General features: G+C 38.5%; 1 protein-coding gene across 17 annotated transcripts in view; it reads right to left on the bottom strand.

Moving 5' to 3' along the window:
• Positions 1–8,938: 8,938 nt before the first annotated feature.
• Positions 8,939–18,520, bottom strand: part of KIAA0586 (KIAA0586 ortholog) — a 122,952-nt gene continuing 113,370 nt past the window's right edge. For 12 of the 17 annotated variants that reach the window (XR_012415827.1, XR_012415828.1, XM_065548857.2 and 9 more), the window contains 2 exons: positions 16,967–17,032; positions 8,939–9,284 (listed from right to left, as the gene is read on the bottom strand). Coding sequence is in view for 14 of the 17 variants with exons in the window: in XM_065548857.2 (XP_065404929.1) it covers positions 9,133–9,284; positions 16,967–17,032 (218 nt within the window). In the remaining 3 variants the exon portion in view is untranslated. Of the gene's footprint in view, positions 9,285–13,455; positions 13,543–16,966; positions 17,033–18,520 lie in introns of all 17 variants that reach the window. The other 5 variants (XM_065548854.2, XM_045396489.3, XM_045396493.3 and 2 more) reach the window with 4 other exon arrangements.

Below are 18,520 nucleotides of genomic sequence, written 5' to 3'. Positions count from 1 at the left end.
AATTGTGCTATAGTCACACAATGGAATGCCACACAGCCATAAAAAACAACAAACTGGCTGAGTGTGGTGGCTCACGCCTGTAATCCCAGCACTTTGGGAGGCCAAGGCAGGCAGATCACCTGAGGTCGGGAGTTTGAGACCAGGCTGACCAACATGGAGAAACCCCATCTCTACTAAAAATACAAAAGTAGCTGGGCGTGGTGGTGCATACCTGTAATCCCAGCTACTCAGGAGACTGAGGCAGGAGAATCGCTTGAATCCAGGAGGTGGAGGTTGCAGTGAGCCAAGATCAAGCCACTGCACTCTAGCCTGGGCAACAAGAGCCAAACTCCATCTCAAAAAAAAAAAAAAAAAAAACAACTACAAAAATATATATGAACATCACAGATATTATACTTACAAAAGAAACTAGAAAGAAGAGTACATACTCTGTAATTCTACCTACATGAAATTCAAAAATAAACAAAAGTAACTGATGGTGATAGAAGTCAGAAAGGTGGTTACTTCTAGGGGAAGAGGGGTATGTATTGACTAGGAAAGGGGCACAAGGGAACCTTCTGGGTTGCTAGGAAGTGTTCTAGTTCTACTTGGGAGACGTTACACAGGTATATATAGACAAAAGTAGAAATTCATTGAGCTCTCCACTTGATTAGTACTTTACTATATAAATTATATTTTCAGTAGAAAGCAAAAACTAAACACACAAGAATGCCCAGATCAAATCTTAGTCAATTCTGACTTAACAGTATTTGTAGATGACTTACCTTAAAATAACAAAGGCATTTTCTGTACAGAATACACCGTCGCTACCTAACATGCAGCTATCAAAGCTGCTCCATGGGCTAATGTTCAGTCTGCCCAAGCGGATGAATGAATTCCTCTGACTTGGTCTTGCACTTTGGCAAAGAAGAAATTGTAAACACTAAATAGATAGTAGATATGCATTTGGAATTGCTCATAACTGTGGGATACTACAGAAACAAAGTGGATATTTTTACTTTTTAAGTTACTCTTAACGAAAATGGTAAAGACACTAAAACTACCAAAAACGGTAAAGACATTGAAAATTCATTATAAGCTATTCAATATGAAAAATGTGTGTCAGTTAAGTTAGAAACTCACAAACTACAACACTGAAAACCAATGACAATGCCTTTGCTAACTCAAATGCTAAACAAGTAGCTTTTATTACCCCAACTACAAAGATTTCCATCAAATTGACATCTATCCCCACTTGGAAGGAAAATTGGCTCAATTTAGACAAGCTATAATTGGCTCATAACAATCAATCCAGCCTTCTGAGAAACAATATTGGCAATTACAGGGACATTTTCTTCATAAAGCTGGGTGCTAGCAGTCTCTGACAGCGGCCTGGGAGTGCCATGATCCATCAAATGGATGCTAACTTGACCCATGATTTTTTGCATCATGAAAGAATCAAATTAAGCTCCATGGTAAATAATGAAAAAAATCAAAATTTGATCAGGAAGTGGTAGAATAATATCTCATCTATAACTAACATTACCCAGTTATAACTGAAAAGGCAAAACAAAATACAGTAACTCCTCAAAGCCCTTTCAGCATTTACAAATGAGTTTTATACAACCATCCAGGTCATTAAGCTGTAAATATATATTAGTAATAGTCTGTTATCAGGAGGGATAGAACCTGTTCCTTGATGAAAAGCTACAGATATGCCAGGTGTGGTGGCTCACGCCTGCAATCCCAGCACTTTGGGAGGCTGAGGCAGGTAGATCACTTGAGGTCAGGAGTTTGAGACCAGCCTGACCAACATGGTGAAACCCCGTCTCTACTGAAAATACAAAAATCAGCCAGGTGTGGTGGTGGGCGCCTGTAATCCCAGTTACTTGGGAGGCTGAGGCAAGAGAATTGCTTGAAACTGGGAGGCGGAGGTTGAAGTGAGCCGAGATTGTGCCACTGCACTCCAGCCTGGGCGACAGAGCAAGACTGTGTCTAAAAAAAAAAAAAGAAAAAAAAATCTACGGATGTTTCAGAAAGAAAACATTGCTAGACTTTGTTCCCAATACAGGGAATTCCTACTTCTTTTCAGTGACTGTGGAACTCATTTCACCATAACAGTCCTATAGGACTCTGCAGAATTTCTCTCCGAATGCAGAAACTGTACTCTCCATTCAGGAAAGGTAAAAAAGAACAAATGGAGGCACTGAAACAAAAGCTGTCCCAATCAGGGGCTGGCACACTATACCCCATGGGCCAAATCTGGCCTGAAGTCTTTTCATGCGGTCCATGAGCTAAAAAATGTTTCTTACATATTTTAAAAGTTTGTAGAAAAAACAAAGAGGGATATGGACTATGTGACAGAGACCACATGTGGCCTTCAAAGCCAAGAATATTTACTCTCTGGCCTTTTACTGAGAAAATGTGCTGACTCCAAGTCTAAAGTATCAAAAATCCCTAATCTGCCTTAGCCTAATGTTTTGCCACTAGTGTTAATGGCCACAAGACTACCTTCTCAGAGCTCATACAGATTTTCTTTCTAGGACATCATTTATAGCATGCCCTATGTGGTTAGGAATAACTCTACCAAGAACTATTTTTTGTCACATGCAGATTTAGCTAAATATTGTCAGAAGTTCATTAGTATATGGTTTTGTGCCCAGTATGTACAAACCGCCTTTCTAAAGGAGACATCATTCAAACCTTTATATCAATTCGATCTTAGTGACCAGTTCCACTAGAAGAGAAATCAATGTTTGTTAAGTTGCAAAAATGGCCACAGATTCTTCCCATCCCATATGCATGCTCCCTAGCATGCGACTTTACAGATCTACCCACCAAGAAATGGAGTCTAATTATCTACTGTTTGAATCTGGGCTTGGACACATGACTTAGCTTGGGCAACAAAGCATTAGCAATATGACACAAGCAGAGGCTTGAAGGCTGCTTGCATACTGAAGCTTGCCCTCTCTTACTGCTCATAGGAACTCTCAGATCAACATCACATAAATGAGCTTGGGCTAGCCTCTTGGATAATGAGAGATACATGACCCAGTTACCTCCATTTCCCTGCCAACAGCCAGCAACCACTAGATATGTGAGTGAGGCCATCAACTATCAATTAAGTGTAAATGCATGTGTGAGGATCAGACAACATCATGTGGAGCAAAGCAAAGTTGTCGTAGTTGAGCCGAGCCCAAATTGCTCATCCCCAAAATCATAAGTAAATAAATGATTGTTTTATGCTACTTAGTTTGGGGTGGTTTGTCCTACAGAAAATGCTAATTGACACAGACACAAAAATGCATTAGAACGTTATTGGAAGGAGCCACTTCAGGTCCTCTTGACAACAGCTACAACTGACCCACAGTTACATATGTCATATTGAAAATGAACTTTCAACTAAGACGAATGGACTTCTACTCCCATGAGTGACCACAAGTTGAGGCTAACCAACAAGCCTCCAGAAGCTGGTTTCAAGGCACACAACTTACCTGAGATCTTCAGATCAAGCAGACAACTTTGTAAGTGCAAATTACACCCAAGACAATGAAAAAACAGAAACAAAAAACAACAAAACCAGATCTTTTTGTTATACCCAATCAAATGAACTGACTCCTGTGTAAAATTGGTATGTGTAACTAAAAGCTATTGCTTTCCTTTTCTATGACTGTACTTTTCTTCATTTTTTCCCCTCCCTTTTTTGAAGCAAAATACGTTTCCACTACCTTGTTTTTAAGAATGAGAGACCATAGCTTCATCTGCTAACCTGCCTCTTGCTGGACCTGTTATCCATTTCTATCTTCAGACAACACTCAAATCATAGGAATACTTCTGCTTAATGCTAGCAAACAATCCCACCAACTTTAAGATCTGAACATCTGTATACTTTAGAGCATACCACAAATATGTCTAGACTCAGTTACTCAGGCTGTTGTTTTAATTACATAGAACTACACACAGTCAATAATTTATCTGGAGAGAAAAGTCAACCCAATCACATTTTTAAATTATCTCGAGTGTCCATGGTACTTTTATAACCTGTCCGACTATTGGGGAATGTGAGCAAAGGAAATAAAAATACTTACCAAGCTTGACAAGCAATCCCATATAACTATCCTGATGATAGAAATACCTCTTATATTACAATTTACATATTTACTCATAATGTAACACCTTGTAAAAAATAGAAAAATGTCCATGCTCAGGAAAAGCAGGATACAAGATGCCAACTCAAATAGTTTGTCATCATAATTCTGGGAAAAAGACATACACTTTTAACTCTTCACATATACATCATATTAATTATGGGGCCAGTGGGCCTGTTCTTTATCTGTGACCTCTATGTATACTGAGAACTACTCCCGGGGAGCATGTATTCCTGGCAGATAGACTCCTTCCCAGCTCCTTTGAAGATCTTAAGTCCTGTTCAGTCTCATCATTTGGGTCTCTTCAGAAGTCTCGTAGGAGTGACCTCCCAGGAGATGGTAGGAGTGTATTGAACTGCTTGAGGATTTTTAACTTTGGTTAGGGGTCCCTGAATTCCAGAGATGTATCAATAACTTATTCCTCACTATGGCTGAAATTATAAATGTGACTACTTATACTATAAAGACCCAGAAAAAGAGCTCCGATTTGCTTGCTGTCTTGGTAATTACTGGGCCATCAAAGCTTTACAATATTTACAGGCCTCATAAAGGGGCATCTGTACTCTGGCTAATATTTCCTATTGTTTCTAGGTAAACACTTCAGGACAAGAAGAAAAAATATTTTAAAAAGATTACAGACACAGGCTGATGACTCTCAAAGGTTTGACAGTCTACCCCCCATTCTCCTACCTAGGTCAAATAAAAACACTGCCTTCATGAAATTCCCTAAACTATAATGATCAGATTTCTCATTAGAAAGTTTGCTTTTCTCTACTGCATTTCTAATAGTCTTAAAACTACTGTGCAACTGATGTTTAATGATCAAATGATGATTCCATATTAGGGAGAGACAATTTCTTGTGGTTAATCTCTGTCCTCCAGGAGAGGCGTATGACCAAAAGCAGGAATGACATCCTGAGGTGACTGCCCAGCCTCCCCCTGAGGATCCACGCCGCACTGTACACCCCACGTCCTTCATACTTCATGTTTGTTAAACAGATGCACATATGGATGTATGATAGAAAAGAATGCTTCAGTGAGTTTTCTCTTAGTAACAGCACAGAAATATTAAGGACTGTACTCTCCATTATTGTTCAAGTTACTCATATATAAGGAAATACCACAGTATCAGGACATCTTTCAAAAGATAAGTATATTTCAATTATATAATAATAATTTTTTTTTTTTTGAGAGTCTCGCTCTGTCACCCAGGCTGGAGTGCAGTGGTGCAGTCTCAGCTCACTGCAACCTCCACCTCCTGGGTTCAAGCAATTCTCCTGTCTCAGCCTCCCAATTAGCTGGGACTACAGGCACATGCCACAACACCTAGCTAACTTTTGTATTTTTGGTAGAGACGGGGTTTCACCATGTTGGCCAGGTTGGCCTCGAACTCCTGACTTCAGGTGACCCACCCGCCTCGGCCTCCCAAACTGCTGGGATTACAGACGTGAACCACTGCGCCCAGCCAGTTATAGAATTATTTTTTGATTGGGGGTGGTAATACACTATGAACTTAAAAATGCTACTTTACTTATTTTTAAAATGTTTTGAGTTAATAGAAAAACAATAAAAAATCTAAAGATATATGTTAACATTTTAAAGAGTTATTAAGGAATCAGAAACTTGTAAGTAATAAGAAACATATTGAAATAATCTTCTAAGAATAAAAATATTTATTCAAGATTCTATTAAAGTATACAAAGAGCGAATTTAGGATTTAAACCAAAGGAACATTTTATTTTTTATTTTTTTTTTGAGACAGAGCCTTACTCTGTTGCCCAGGCTGGAGTGAAGTGGTGCAGTCTCAGCTCATTGCCACCTCTGCCTCCTGGGTTGAAGTGATTCTCCTGCCTCAGCCTCCCAAGTAGCTGGGATTACAGGCGAGCACCACCATGCCTGGCTGATTTTTGTATTTTTAGTAGAGACGGCGTTTCACCATGTTGACCAGGCTGGTCTTGAACTCCTGACTTTGGGTGATCTACCTGCCTCAGTCTCCCAAAGTGCTGGGATTACAGGTGTGAGCCACCTGCGCCTAGCAGAAAGGAACATTTTAAACACATGTTAGCCTAGTGTTAAGGCATATTAGCTCAGCGTTGGTTTTTGTTGTTGTTGTTGTTTTGAGACATGGTCTCATTCTGTCACCCAGGCTGGAATGCAGGGGCACAATCACGGCTCACTACAGTCTTGACATCCTGGGCTCAAGCAATCAATCCTCTCACCTCACCCTCTTGAGTAGCTAGGGCTACAGGTGTGTGCAACCATGCCCAGCTAATTTTTTGTATTTTTGGTAGAGATGGGTTTAGCCATGTTGCCCAGGCTGGTCTCAAACTCCTGAGCTCAAGTGATCTGCCCTCAGCCTCCCAAAGTCTTGGGATTACAGGCATGAGCCAGCGTGCCCAGTCATAGCCCAGCAATATTAAAACAGCCTTGATCTTGATAGTCTACCTCTTAATAGTATGCCTCATAAATAGTTTATTCCAGAAGTTGGAAATTGTAAAATTAAATATAAAATAAAAATTTTAAAGCTTATAAAATCAAAAGTGCCATTTAGTTTGTTTTTACATATATTGTCTTATTCCAAAAGGATTTGAAGTGGTTGGCAGAGGAATCTGTACAGGAGTAACCCTGAACAGAAATAATCCTATAAAGCAAAATACTGATGAATGCTGGGCTTGGTGGCTCACGCCTGTAATCCCAGCACTTTGGGAGGCTGAGGCAGGCAGATCACCTGAGGTTGGGAGTTTGAGACCAGCCTGACCAACACGGAGAAACCACGTCTCTACTAAAAATACAAAATTAGCTGGGCGTGGTGGCGCACGCCTGTAATCCCAGCTACTCAGGAGGCGGAAGCAGGAGAATCGCTTGAACCCAGGAGGCAAAGGTTGCGGTGAGCCAAGATTGTGCCATTGTACTCCAGCCTGGGCAACAAGAGCGAAATTCAATCGGACACTAATTTTTTTTTTTAAAAAGCTCAAGTGCACAAGGAGTAGAATAAATCCAAGATTACAATTCTACCCTAAAGTTAGAAAAGGCAGGCTTTCTATGGTTAGAGAGAAAAATCTACCAACACCTTTAAATAAAATATGCTTTAGCTAAAATAAGATTTTGCTAATATCCTTCCAAGGCAGAAAAAACTATGAAAACCAGAAACCAAGGTTGGGGGTTAGGGTGTCACGTTTAAAATGAAGCAGCACTAGGCAACATTTCACCAGCTTTCACCTTGCCCAGAGACTTGTAGATGAGTATCAAAAACAAATTAAAATCCACAGAGCAGCATTTCTTCCACTTGTTTAAAGGAAACTATTATAAGCAGAACTGTCCAAAGGGCCATATCAAAGAAAATGTGTTCTAAAGTGAAACCTAAAACATTCCAGTAACCAAATACCTGAGAGAAGCTGTGAGGAAGTGCATGTAGAAGGCTGACACATTTCTGATTTTCCACAGATTCTTGCAGCTTCTATGTTCAGTGAGAAAAAAAATCCCCAGGCAATGGCCCCTACTAGAAGTTAAAGGAATTCTAAATTGCTCTTCAGTAATTCTCAGCCTTGAGTGCCCATTAAAATTACCTGAAAAGGTCTTTTTTTTTTAAATACCAATGCCTGGACCCCATCCAAGATCAATTAAATTGAAATCCCTTGGTACAAGGCCCAGGCATTAGTATTTTTTAAAGCTCCCAGAGGTTCTAATGTGCTGCCAGTGCTGAGACCCACTTAGCAACCTACAAAAAGGCTGAAAAAGTCAAGGATGACTATAATTACTGTGTGTTTGAAATTCAGTTGTGACAGAAAATGATTTTTCCGGGAGGTAAATTTTTTTCACTAGTGCTAGGCTGCCTGTCTTTTCATGCGCTTATACCCTGTACTATACAGTACTGAAATCCCTCAAGATAATAAGAACATCACCATCTAGTGAGCACTTACATGGTATCAAGCACTGTGCTGGGCACTACCCAACCCCATCTCCACACACAATCACTAATGCCCATTATTCTGCAAAAATAAGTATTAAACCCATTAACCTGAAACAGCTGATAAAAAGGGGCTTTGCTGGCCCCTATCACAGAGCAAGGAGTTACAGAAATTGGGATTAGAACCTACATGTATCTGATTGCAAAGCAATGCTTTTTATTTTCCTTTAATTTTAGGTATTTATGTTGCAAAAGTTAATAGAGTTACATGTTTCACAGGTTTATAAAGGTTTATATGGTATACATAAGACATATAAAAATTAATCTCACTGATAATTTTTTTCTATCACAACTGAAGTTCAAATACATAGTAACCTCGATTATCCTTGATTCCTATCACTTAGCCTCTCCTATGACCCAGCCAACAATTCTCCTCCCTGGAGACAAACTTAGCAGTTTCTTGTTTCTATAATACATTTACAAGCAAACAAATGTAAGAATATGTGACATACCATACATCTGAATTCCTCCCCACCCCATTTTAAATAATTTCAACAATTGCATAGTTCACACACTGTTTTCGCACATGGCTTTTTCACTTTAACAGTGCATCTCAGAGATTATTCCATATCAATACATAAACTTTTTAAAGTCTTTTTTTGTAATACATAGTATCCCATTGTACTGATGTACCACCACTTTAAAACCAGTCTATTATTGATAGACATTTAATTTTTTTCTATTTGCTGTTATAAAAATGTCAGAATGAATAACCTTGAACTACCTAATTTTATAAATACATAGATAATTACACCTATAGATTAAATGCCTAGATGTCAAAAGCCATGCCTTCTCCACTACTCTGTGCTATCTCAGGATTCTAAGAAACAACTCACAGTCAGACTTATGATGACTTATACTTATTTTATTTAAAAACTTTAAATACCCAAATTATGCTTTTCATTTTATTTAAAAAATTGGAAATGTTTTTTTTCAGAATATGCTCAAAAACCGAACAGTCTGAGAGAGGGTTTTAAGCGAAGGTAAAATGACTTTAAAATCAGTGGCATAAACACTGTGCTGGCTGTCCCTTCCCGTTCAGAAGGTATCTGCCCCCGAAGACTCCACGTCCTCCTGCATCGTGCTGATGCTCAGAGACTGAGAGCAATCCTCGAGGTTCACTGAGGGCAGCGTCATGGACACCTTGGCAGGGGGCATCTGTGAAGCGGAGAGTGGCATTGCTTTCCCACCTGCACAAAGGACAAGTTCATTCAGCTCAACATGCATATCCTGAGTATTCACGTGCTTTATACTTTGTGAAATAATATGGCGGAGGGAGGGATGGGGGATGGATTCCAAATAAGTATTGCATATGAGGGAATCTCTTGTCCCAAGGTGCTCGAACTTGTCAGAGAGGTAAAATACACCTTCCTCCTTTCTACCATCACTCCTAATCAGTCAGAGACAACATTTCAAGAGTATATTAAACTAAAAGTTGTGATACAAATGATAAATGCTAAGTAAGATCAAGTAGGGTTAAGGGCCTAGTCTCTGAAATCCAGAATTAACTTCTTGCTGGCTGTGTGGCTGTCAGCAAGTTATTTTACCATTCAAAAGTTCAGTTTCCCATATGTTAAATGGGATAATAGTACCTACCTTGCACAGTATAGTGAGGATAAAATAGTGTCAGTGAAGAGCTCAACAACAGAGCTTAGCACTCAGTAAGTGGTCAGAAACTAAGCGCTCCCATTACCACTAAAAGATGGCCATTATTACTACTGTTACCATTAAGTAAATAGCTAGGAGAGCAATAAAACACTATAATAGCCAGAAATTAAAGGTTTGTGGTTAGCACAAGAACGTGTGTTTTGTTTTCTTTTGTTTTTGTTTTTAAAGAGGTAAGACATGAGTCATGTAAAAGGCATTTGAAGTCAAAGGTTGCCAAGGCACTTTGCTCTTCCTCCTATTCCTAAAAAATGGACTCAAGAGCATGCCATTAATAGTGATTTACTGAGTGCCTAAGGGTGTTATGCTATTAGTTAACAGAAGTGATATAAGGTTAGCAATGTCAGAGGAAAAACATACTGCAGTGGTCATCCAAGTATTATTGACACTTGACTTTGGAAAGCGTTTTTCTCTGTAAAATAGACTTCTCTCTCTACTGTAAAGCAGACATTATCTCTACATTTAATGAAATATGAAAAAAAGTTCCCATTCCATGGGTTGAGAGTAATATTATAATGTCTAATATGAAAGCTGGCTGGTGGTAGAGGGCAGGCAGTTTGGGATGAATAATTCATTAATATGTAAAAAATTCAAAGTTGACTACGTTAAGTGTATGTATCTGCCTATACCTGAATTCACCCCTGTAAGTTTAAAGCACAATGCCTAAGAATATAAAGACTGTCAACTTGGTATTATTTGAAACAAACAAACAAAAATGCCCATTTAAAATTTCATGGATTTACCATAGACATAAGAATAATAAATACCTTAACAATAAATTACCTTAAACAATCTAAAAGACATATTTCAGACAAGAAAGAGTCATAGTAATTTTTCTAAAATCCCTTTATGTTTTTCAAGTAGTTTCTACAGTAATAACATAGAATCTTTCATTAAATTTGTATAGGGGCCACAGTACAATTAGACAGTTCTGGAGATTTTAATGATGACTCAATCACAGCTGTCCAAGATTAGAATACTTATAAAAGGAAAATTCCTTTCATATAAGGAAATTTAACAAAGACTATTTTAAATACTATACCATTCCTTTTTTGTTACTTGTATCAATTTCATTTTTTTATAAAAAGGGAGAGGAAGATTTGGCATCATTACAGCAATATCACAAACTATAATACCATAGTATTTAAAAAGAAAGCAAGTTTTATGTGAATTTAAATAGAATAAATATTTTAAATAGGAAAAGACTTTAGTCTTTTCAGTTTGTCAGGATATAATAAAAATGAAATGAATAGACACTAAAAACTATTTTTTTAATCTTTTTTTTTTTTTTTGAGACAGGTTCTTGCTCTGTCACCTAGGCTGGAGTGCAGTGGCATGATCATGGCTCACTGCAGCTTCAACCTTGCAGGCTCAAGTGATCCTTCCACCTCAGCCTCACAAGTAGTTAGGACCATAGGTATGCACCACCATGCCTGGTTAATTTAAAAAAATTTTTTGTAAAGGGAGGGTCTCCCTATGTTGCCCTGGCTGGTCTTAAACTCCTTTGTCTCAAACTCCTTGGTCTCAAGTGATCCCCCTTCTTCAGCCCCTCAAAGTGCTGACATTACAGATGTGAGTCACCATGCCTGGCCTTAAAAATGTATATAGGACATAAGCATTAATAATATATAATATTTAAATATTCTTTTTTTTTTTTTTTGAGACGGAGTCTTGCTCTGTGCCCCAGGCTGGAGTGCAGTGGCGCGATCTCGGCTCACTGCAAGCTCCGCCTCCCCGGGTTCACGCCATTCTCCTGCCTCAGCCTCCCGAGTAGCTGGGACTACAGGCGCCCGCCACCTCGCCCGGCTAATTTTCTTGTATTTTTAGTAGAGACGGGGTTTCACCGTGTTAGCCAGGATGGTCTCGATCTCCTGACCTCGTGATCCGCCCGTCTCGGCCTCCCAAAGTGCTGGGATTACAGGCTTGAGCCACCGCGCCCGGCCTAAATATTCTTATATTTTACAAAGCCATGATGCAGAATACACAAAATAACTCAGGGAAGCAGCCAATATCAGAGCTCACCTCATCAATAAAGTAAAAACTAACACTGGATATAACTAAGTTCTAGAGCAAATTAATTTTCCACTCATACAAACAACTTAATGTTACCTTCTAATTATTATTAAGAAAAACTCCATTCCTTGAGTTATGCATCTGCCAAAAACAACAGTGATACCAAATACTCTTTTCTCTGTTATTTAATTTCACAAAACCACTTTGTATATACCTTCTTTTTCTACTTTGTGCATGAAATTACTGATTAAATTGCTCAATGCTGTAACTAGAGCTATAACTTTTTAGGGTGGGGGGGATCTCCTAGAAGTTTCCAAGTCTCAAGGAACATACTGAATTCAATCACTATAAGCATTTCTTGCAATTATTGCCTTATATTTGTATAACAATTCAAATTTTGTAAATACATTTTCCCCATCATATAATCTGATCCTAACAGTAAATCTGGGAAACAGACAAGGCAATTGAGGCCCAGAGACGTTAAGGTGGGCTTCTCCAAAAGCATATATGCACTAACTAAACATCTATATGAATCTTCTGCATGTATGGAGCTAAGAGCATATGCAGATGAAGAAGACAGAGTCCTCATCCTCAAGAAGTTCATCACCTAGTAGGGGAGATAAACATGTATAGGAATCCTTAGTTTAAAGGAAGTGGAAGGTAGCCATTGAGTTGGGTCTGAAAAGATGGTGGGAAGGCAATGAAGGAAACAAGAACAACAAAATAAAGTCAAGATAAAGTTAATGTGTTAAGGGAACTCTGAGTATTCTGATATCAAATATTGTTCAGATAGGAGGAATGGTGAGATGAGGCTATAATGCAAGGCCAGGGCCAAGTCCTGTAAAAGCAGTAAGGAGTCACAAAAGATTTTGAACAGAGGAATAATTTGAGCAAATGTATGGTCTAATATCCACCATCTACCAGGAACTTAAACAAATTTATAAGAGAAAAACAACCCCAAAGGACACAGACACTTTTCAAAAGAAGACATACATGAAGCCAGCAAGCATATGAATAAAAGCTTAATATCATTGCTCATTAGAGAAATGCAAATCAAAACCACAATGAGATACCATCTCATACCAGTCAGAATGGGTATTATTAAAAGGCCAAAAAATAACAGATGCTGGTGAGATTGCAGAGAAAAGGGAACACTCATTCACTTGGTAGGAGTGTAAATTAGTTCAACCATTATGGAAAGTAATATGATGTATTCCTCAAAGAGCTAAAAGCAGAACTACCATTCGACCCAGCAATTCCATTACTGGGTTTATACCCAGAGGAATATAAATCAGTCAAACATAAAGACACATATATGCAAATGTTCACTGCAGCACTATTCACAACAGCAAAGGCATGGAATCAACCTAAATGCCCCTGAATGACAAACTGGATAAAGAAAATGTGGTACATATATACCATGGAATACCATGCAGCCATAAAAAAGAACAAGATCATGTCTTTTGCAGGAACATGGATAAAGCTGGAAGCTATCATCCTTAGCAAACTAATACAGGAATAGAAAACCAAATACTGCACGTTCTCACTCATAAGTGGGAGCTAAATGATGAGAACTCATGAACACAAAGAAGGAAACAACAAACACTGGGATCTACTTGGGGTTGGAGGGTAAGAGGAAGAAGAGGAGCAGAAAAAATAACTATTGGGTACTAAGCTTAATACCTGGGTGATGGAATAATCTGTATGACAAACCCCCGTGGCCCAAGTTTACCTATACAGGAAACCTTCTTCACATGTACCCCCAAACCCAAAATAAAAGTTAAAAAAAAAGGTAAAAAATCATACTAATAGCTGTGTGGAAGATAAAGAGAGAGGAGACGGATCTATAAAAATAGTCCATGGAAGAACTAATGGTCCTCAGCAGTGGAAATAGGGTCAAGATATTTTGGATGGAGACTTAGTACTTATAAAGAACCAAGTTTCACTCTGAAATGACAGATTTGGTTGACTGACTAGGCAGTAGGAAGAACGCCAACAAACTTGGGAGCAGGGATGAAGTTTTAAGAACACGTCTCTTTATGACAGGTCAAGAGTAGGGTCCAAATCAGGTCACTTAGGAACGGCCCCACCCAGACTGCTGGTGTGAGGCTTCTGTGTGGGAAGGAGTAAAAGGCAGAGCGGATTAAGAGAATGGATTCTGGAACAGGGCAGAGCCGAACTCATTCATCCATCCAACAGATATCAATTGTGCACCTACTATGTGCCTGGTACTGTTCTAGACTCTGGAGAATACAGCAGTGAAGAAAACAAAGGGTCCAACCTCACCGGCCGCACATTCTGTTGGGTTTAGGGGATGAATGACAAGTAAGGAAATAAACATCAAATATAACAGGAAGTGATAAGTACTGTAAAGAAAAATAGGCAAAAGGTAAGAGGGATAGAAAATAATAAGAGACTGAAAAAGTTATGTAACTTCTCTGAACTCCAGTTTTCTCAACTATAAAAAAAATATGAGTACCAACTTCAGAGGTATTTATGAGGATTCAGCGAGATAATACATTACAAAGTGTTTGTATAGTGCTGGAACATAGAAAGCACTCAAACAGATCAGCTCTTACTTTTATGTAATTGGAAGCCACTATCTAAAAGGCAATGAGGCTCAGGGTGGGCTGCAAATGGTACTCTGCTTTAGAAGGAGGAATAAGAATGTTTCATTGAAATACAATTAAGAAAACAAAAAGGGAGTGGGGAAAGAGAGAGTGCACTCTGGGAGGCCTCCAAATAGTTATGCTACTTTAAACTCTAGTTAACTGTGTTTTAATCAAGAAGTTATAGCAATACAATGTACCGTCTTATATAAAGGTATTTGCTAATGTACATTTTGGGAATTTTTTTTTTTTGAGATGGAATATCGCTCTGTCACCCAGGCTGGAGTGCAATGGCGTGATCTCGGCTCACTGCAACCTCCACCTCCCAGGTTCAAGCGATTCTCCTGCCTCAGTCTCCTGAGTAACTTGGATTACTGGCATGCGCCACCGCACCCGGCTAATTACTGTATTTTTAGTAGAGACGGGGTTTCACCATGTTGTTCAGGCTGGTGTCAAACTCCTGACCCTGTGATCCACCCACCTCGGCCTCCCAAAGTGCTGGGATTACAGGTGTGAGCCACTGCGCCTGGCCGAAATCTTTTTATTTAAAGTATTCATTTACACAAGCTAAATCACAGTTTTAGAATTTTGTAAGAGAACTCTTTAGACTGGGAATATTTAAAAAAGCATCACTTAGATTACTGTGAGCCGGCGAAAAGGTAAATTCATAAAAAAATTTAAATTTTTTTAAAGAAAAGATGTAACATTTTAATAAATCACCATGAAAGCAAATATAAATCTTCTACCTCTATTAAATATAGTTTGATGCTTTTCAAGTTTGACTTTTTAAATTTGCACAGTCAAGTCATTACTCTATGATGTAATTGTTTCAACAGCTGTTTTCAGGTCTATAAAAAAGACTATTCCTTGATTCCATGGGTTTGCAGTACGTCATTTAACCTGGCATGCATTTAAGTGGGGCATGCCATGGAGTCAGACCATGCATTAGAAGCTTCCTGAGACATAATACACGTTTTTGACATTTGAAATTCCATTTTTTTGCTTTAAAAATATTTAAAATTCATAACAAAATTTTATATTTTCTGGTTTTGGATGTCAAATTTATAAAACTAAGTAAAAGAAAAACTATAATTGATTCTAAGTAATAAGTTATGTAATGAATGGTAGGATTCCATTCTCTGAATTGTTTTTCCAGTGATAGTGGTGAAATATTAGTTCCTCTCCTGTTAATTGTGGCTGTCTTATTCTGATTGCAGCACTTACCAGACTGCACTGTAATTATTTATGGATCTGTCATTTCTACCAGACAATGCATTCCTTAAGAGCATGCGAAGTCTCTGGAACTGACAGTCTTTGTGTTCTGAGTGACTAGTACAGCAGGTACACAATAAGTATCTGTGACCTTATCACCTTGTATTATTGTTACTAACTTGTAAGTCTGTTGTTTCTGTTAAAGATGTGCTCCACTAGGACAGTGACTTTGTCTGATTTATCTCTGCATCCTACAAAGCCTCAGCATGATGCTGGGCAAATAGCGGACCCTGAAATCACTGCTGAACCAAATTGATTTGTTTCTACCTAGAGAGTCTGTGGTTTCTCTTTGCTAACAGCTTGCTTAGATTCACGCTGACCAGATCTTGTCTTTAAAATCAGCCCTGAGTTCCAGCAATGCAGTTGCTTCCCAGCTGTCTGTGAAAATGTCATAGTATTTCAGCTGTGTTTTATTGAGTTCTTGAAGCATTTTTCCTGTCCACCCTGGGCTCATCCACTCTTGCTCCAATCCCTGCGTAAGCAGCTGCTAAACTATCCTGCTGTATTCAATTCTCCTCACATACTTAACCCAGTCGTACAGATTTGCAACATCATAGTCCCAGTGTCTGAGAATAAATGAAAGTCTTGATGAAGAAGGTGCCTTATCATTTGATGTTAAGTATAGTATGCAATATTTTATTCACTTCTGCTTTCCAGAATTAGTCACTATTAAACATTTCTTTCCTTACTCATGTTTTAGAAAGGGTAACTTAAAATGTTACAATGATCTTATCCCAAAATATCTTTTAGGCATATGAATCCTATTACTTTTTTTGTTTTTCAAATGAGTTGACAAATGCTTATTTTAAAATTTATAATTTAAGGTAAAAACAAAGCAGTTCTTATAGGAAGAATAAATGTTCCGACACCTGTAAAAACAACTCCAATTCTTTTTCCTCTAAAAAGCAATCGTTAATGTGAAAGGTCTGTTTCTTCTTATGCCAGGTTCCAGCTGCTTCACTTTGTTTAAAATGACTTCAAAGTTTAAACACTGTCCTGTCCCAACAAATAACCTCCCCCAGCTGGAATTATCTCGAGTCCTATCCTTAGTGCGCTGAATACCACACCTGCGGCCTTTTAATTCATCATTTTATAAACTTTCCAAAGCCAAAAGATAGGTTTTTTTTCCTGTCCCCTAACTTACACCTTTTGGAGAGCTGAGTTTATAACCTGGGGTGAATTTACAGATATTACAGAAGAATTAAAAATTGCTATTAGTATTTCTACTGTGTTATTATGAGAGAAAGAATCGTAAGGCAATGAAAAAATCTGAACAGCTCCAAGTTCAAGAACTTTTAAAGTAAAACTCTTACCTGTAAATACACATGTGAGGTACGGATTGAGCTCATTTTGTGTCTGATCCATATCACCTGGTGAAACTACAGAAAAATTTATTTTTTCAGAAGAAAATCAGTTAAGCATAGAAATAATCATGATTCATTCCTATTCACTAAAAGAACACAAACCAAATGCACTCCCACCGTTATTCTCATAAAACCAGGTAAACAGAAGTTTGATTTAGTGGCCTTAATGTAAAGAAGGAAGTTAAACAGCTGAATTTTAATGACTATCAATAGAAAATACTTTAATGGATTATTGTCTTTATGCATCACAGATGAGAAGGGGGGAAGCAAAGGGTCATGAGAAAATCTGAAATTTGTATTAAATAAAGGAAATTCACGGGCCATTTCTTTCAAGGTGAAAAGTTTTCACAGATTCTCTTACGTAAGAATTTAATAATTACAAAAAGAGGTTTAGAATCTCCCTTCTTCCTAGGCCAGCCTGGAGCATATTACTCAATGCAATCATAGGAAACAACCCATAAAGCTGTCAGGGAGCACAGAAGAGCAATACACTATTATACCAAAGCAAATTGTTAGTACTGAGATAAAATAGGCTGAGGTTTTACTCTTTTTTTATGGCCAGAGAGTCGGAAAGTTAACTGAGCGAAACCTATAGCACATATAAGTCTCAGGCCAAAAAGATACCCTGGATACCAAGGGCACGGCTCTGTTTTGAGGCTGTTAATCTGTGCTGTGAAGTATAGTCAATTAACAACCTTCTATAACTTATTTCAAACAAATTCTTGGGGTAGGGTGATATGAAAAAAATTATAACGTTGTATAATCAGTATTTCTTTTCTAATTTTCTGTAAGATAAAAATCAGTTATCTCTTAAGCTTCATTTATTTCACAACAATTTCAGGTGGTACATGTACACAATAGAGTGTTATTCGGCCATAAAAAAGGATGAGATCCTGTCTTTTGCAACAATATGGATAGAACCGGAGGTCATTATGTTAGTGAAATAGGCCAGACACAGAAAGACAAACTTTGAAGGTTCTCATTTATTTGTGGGAACTAAAAAATAAAAACAGGCCGGGTGAGGTGGCTCATGCCTGTAATCCAAGCACTTTGGGAGTTTGAGACGGGTGGATCACTTGAGTTTAGGAGTTCAAGACCAGCCTGGGCAACACGGTGAGACCCAGTCTCTACAAAAAATACAAGAAGTAGATAGGTGTGGTGGCTTGCGCCTGTAGACCCAGCTACTTGGGAGGCTGAGGTGGGAGGATGGCTTGAGTCTAGGAGGCAGAGGTTGCAGTGAGCCAAGATGGTGCCACTGCACACCAGCCTGGATGACAGAGCCAGACTGGAAAAAGAAAAGAGAAGAGAGGACAGGACAGGAGAGGGGAGGGGAGAGGAGGGGAGGGGAGGGGAGAGGAGAAGAGAAAGAAGAGAAGAGAAGAAGAGAAGAGAAGAGAAGAGAAGAGAAGAGAAGAGAAGAGAAGAGAAGAGAAGAGAAGAGAAGAGAGAAGAGAAGAAACAATTTAACTCATGGAGATAGGCAGTAGAAGGATGGTTACCACA

Source organism: Macaca fascicularis, chromosome 7 (assembly GCF_037993035.2).
Source record: "Macaca fascicularis isolate 582-1 chromosome 7, T2T-MFA8v1.1".
In the NCBI taxonomy this organism is placed as follows: Eukaryota; Metazoa; Chordata; class Mammalia; order Primates; family Cercopithecidae; genus Macaca; species Macaca fascicularis.
The sequence above is the reverse complement of the archived record's forward strand: the minus strand, read 5'-3'. Positions and strand labels throughout refer to the sequence as shown.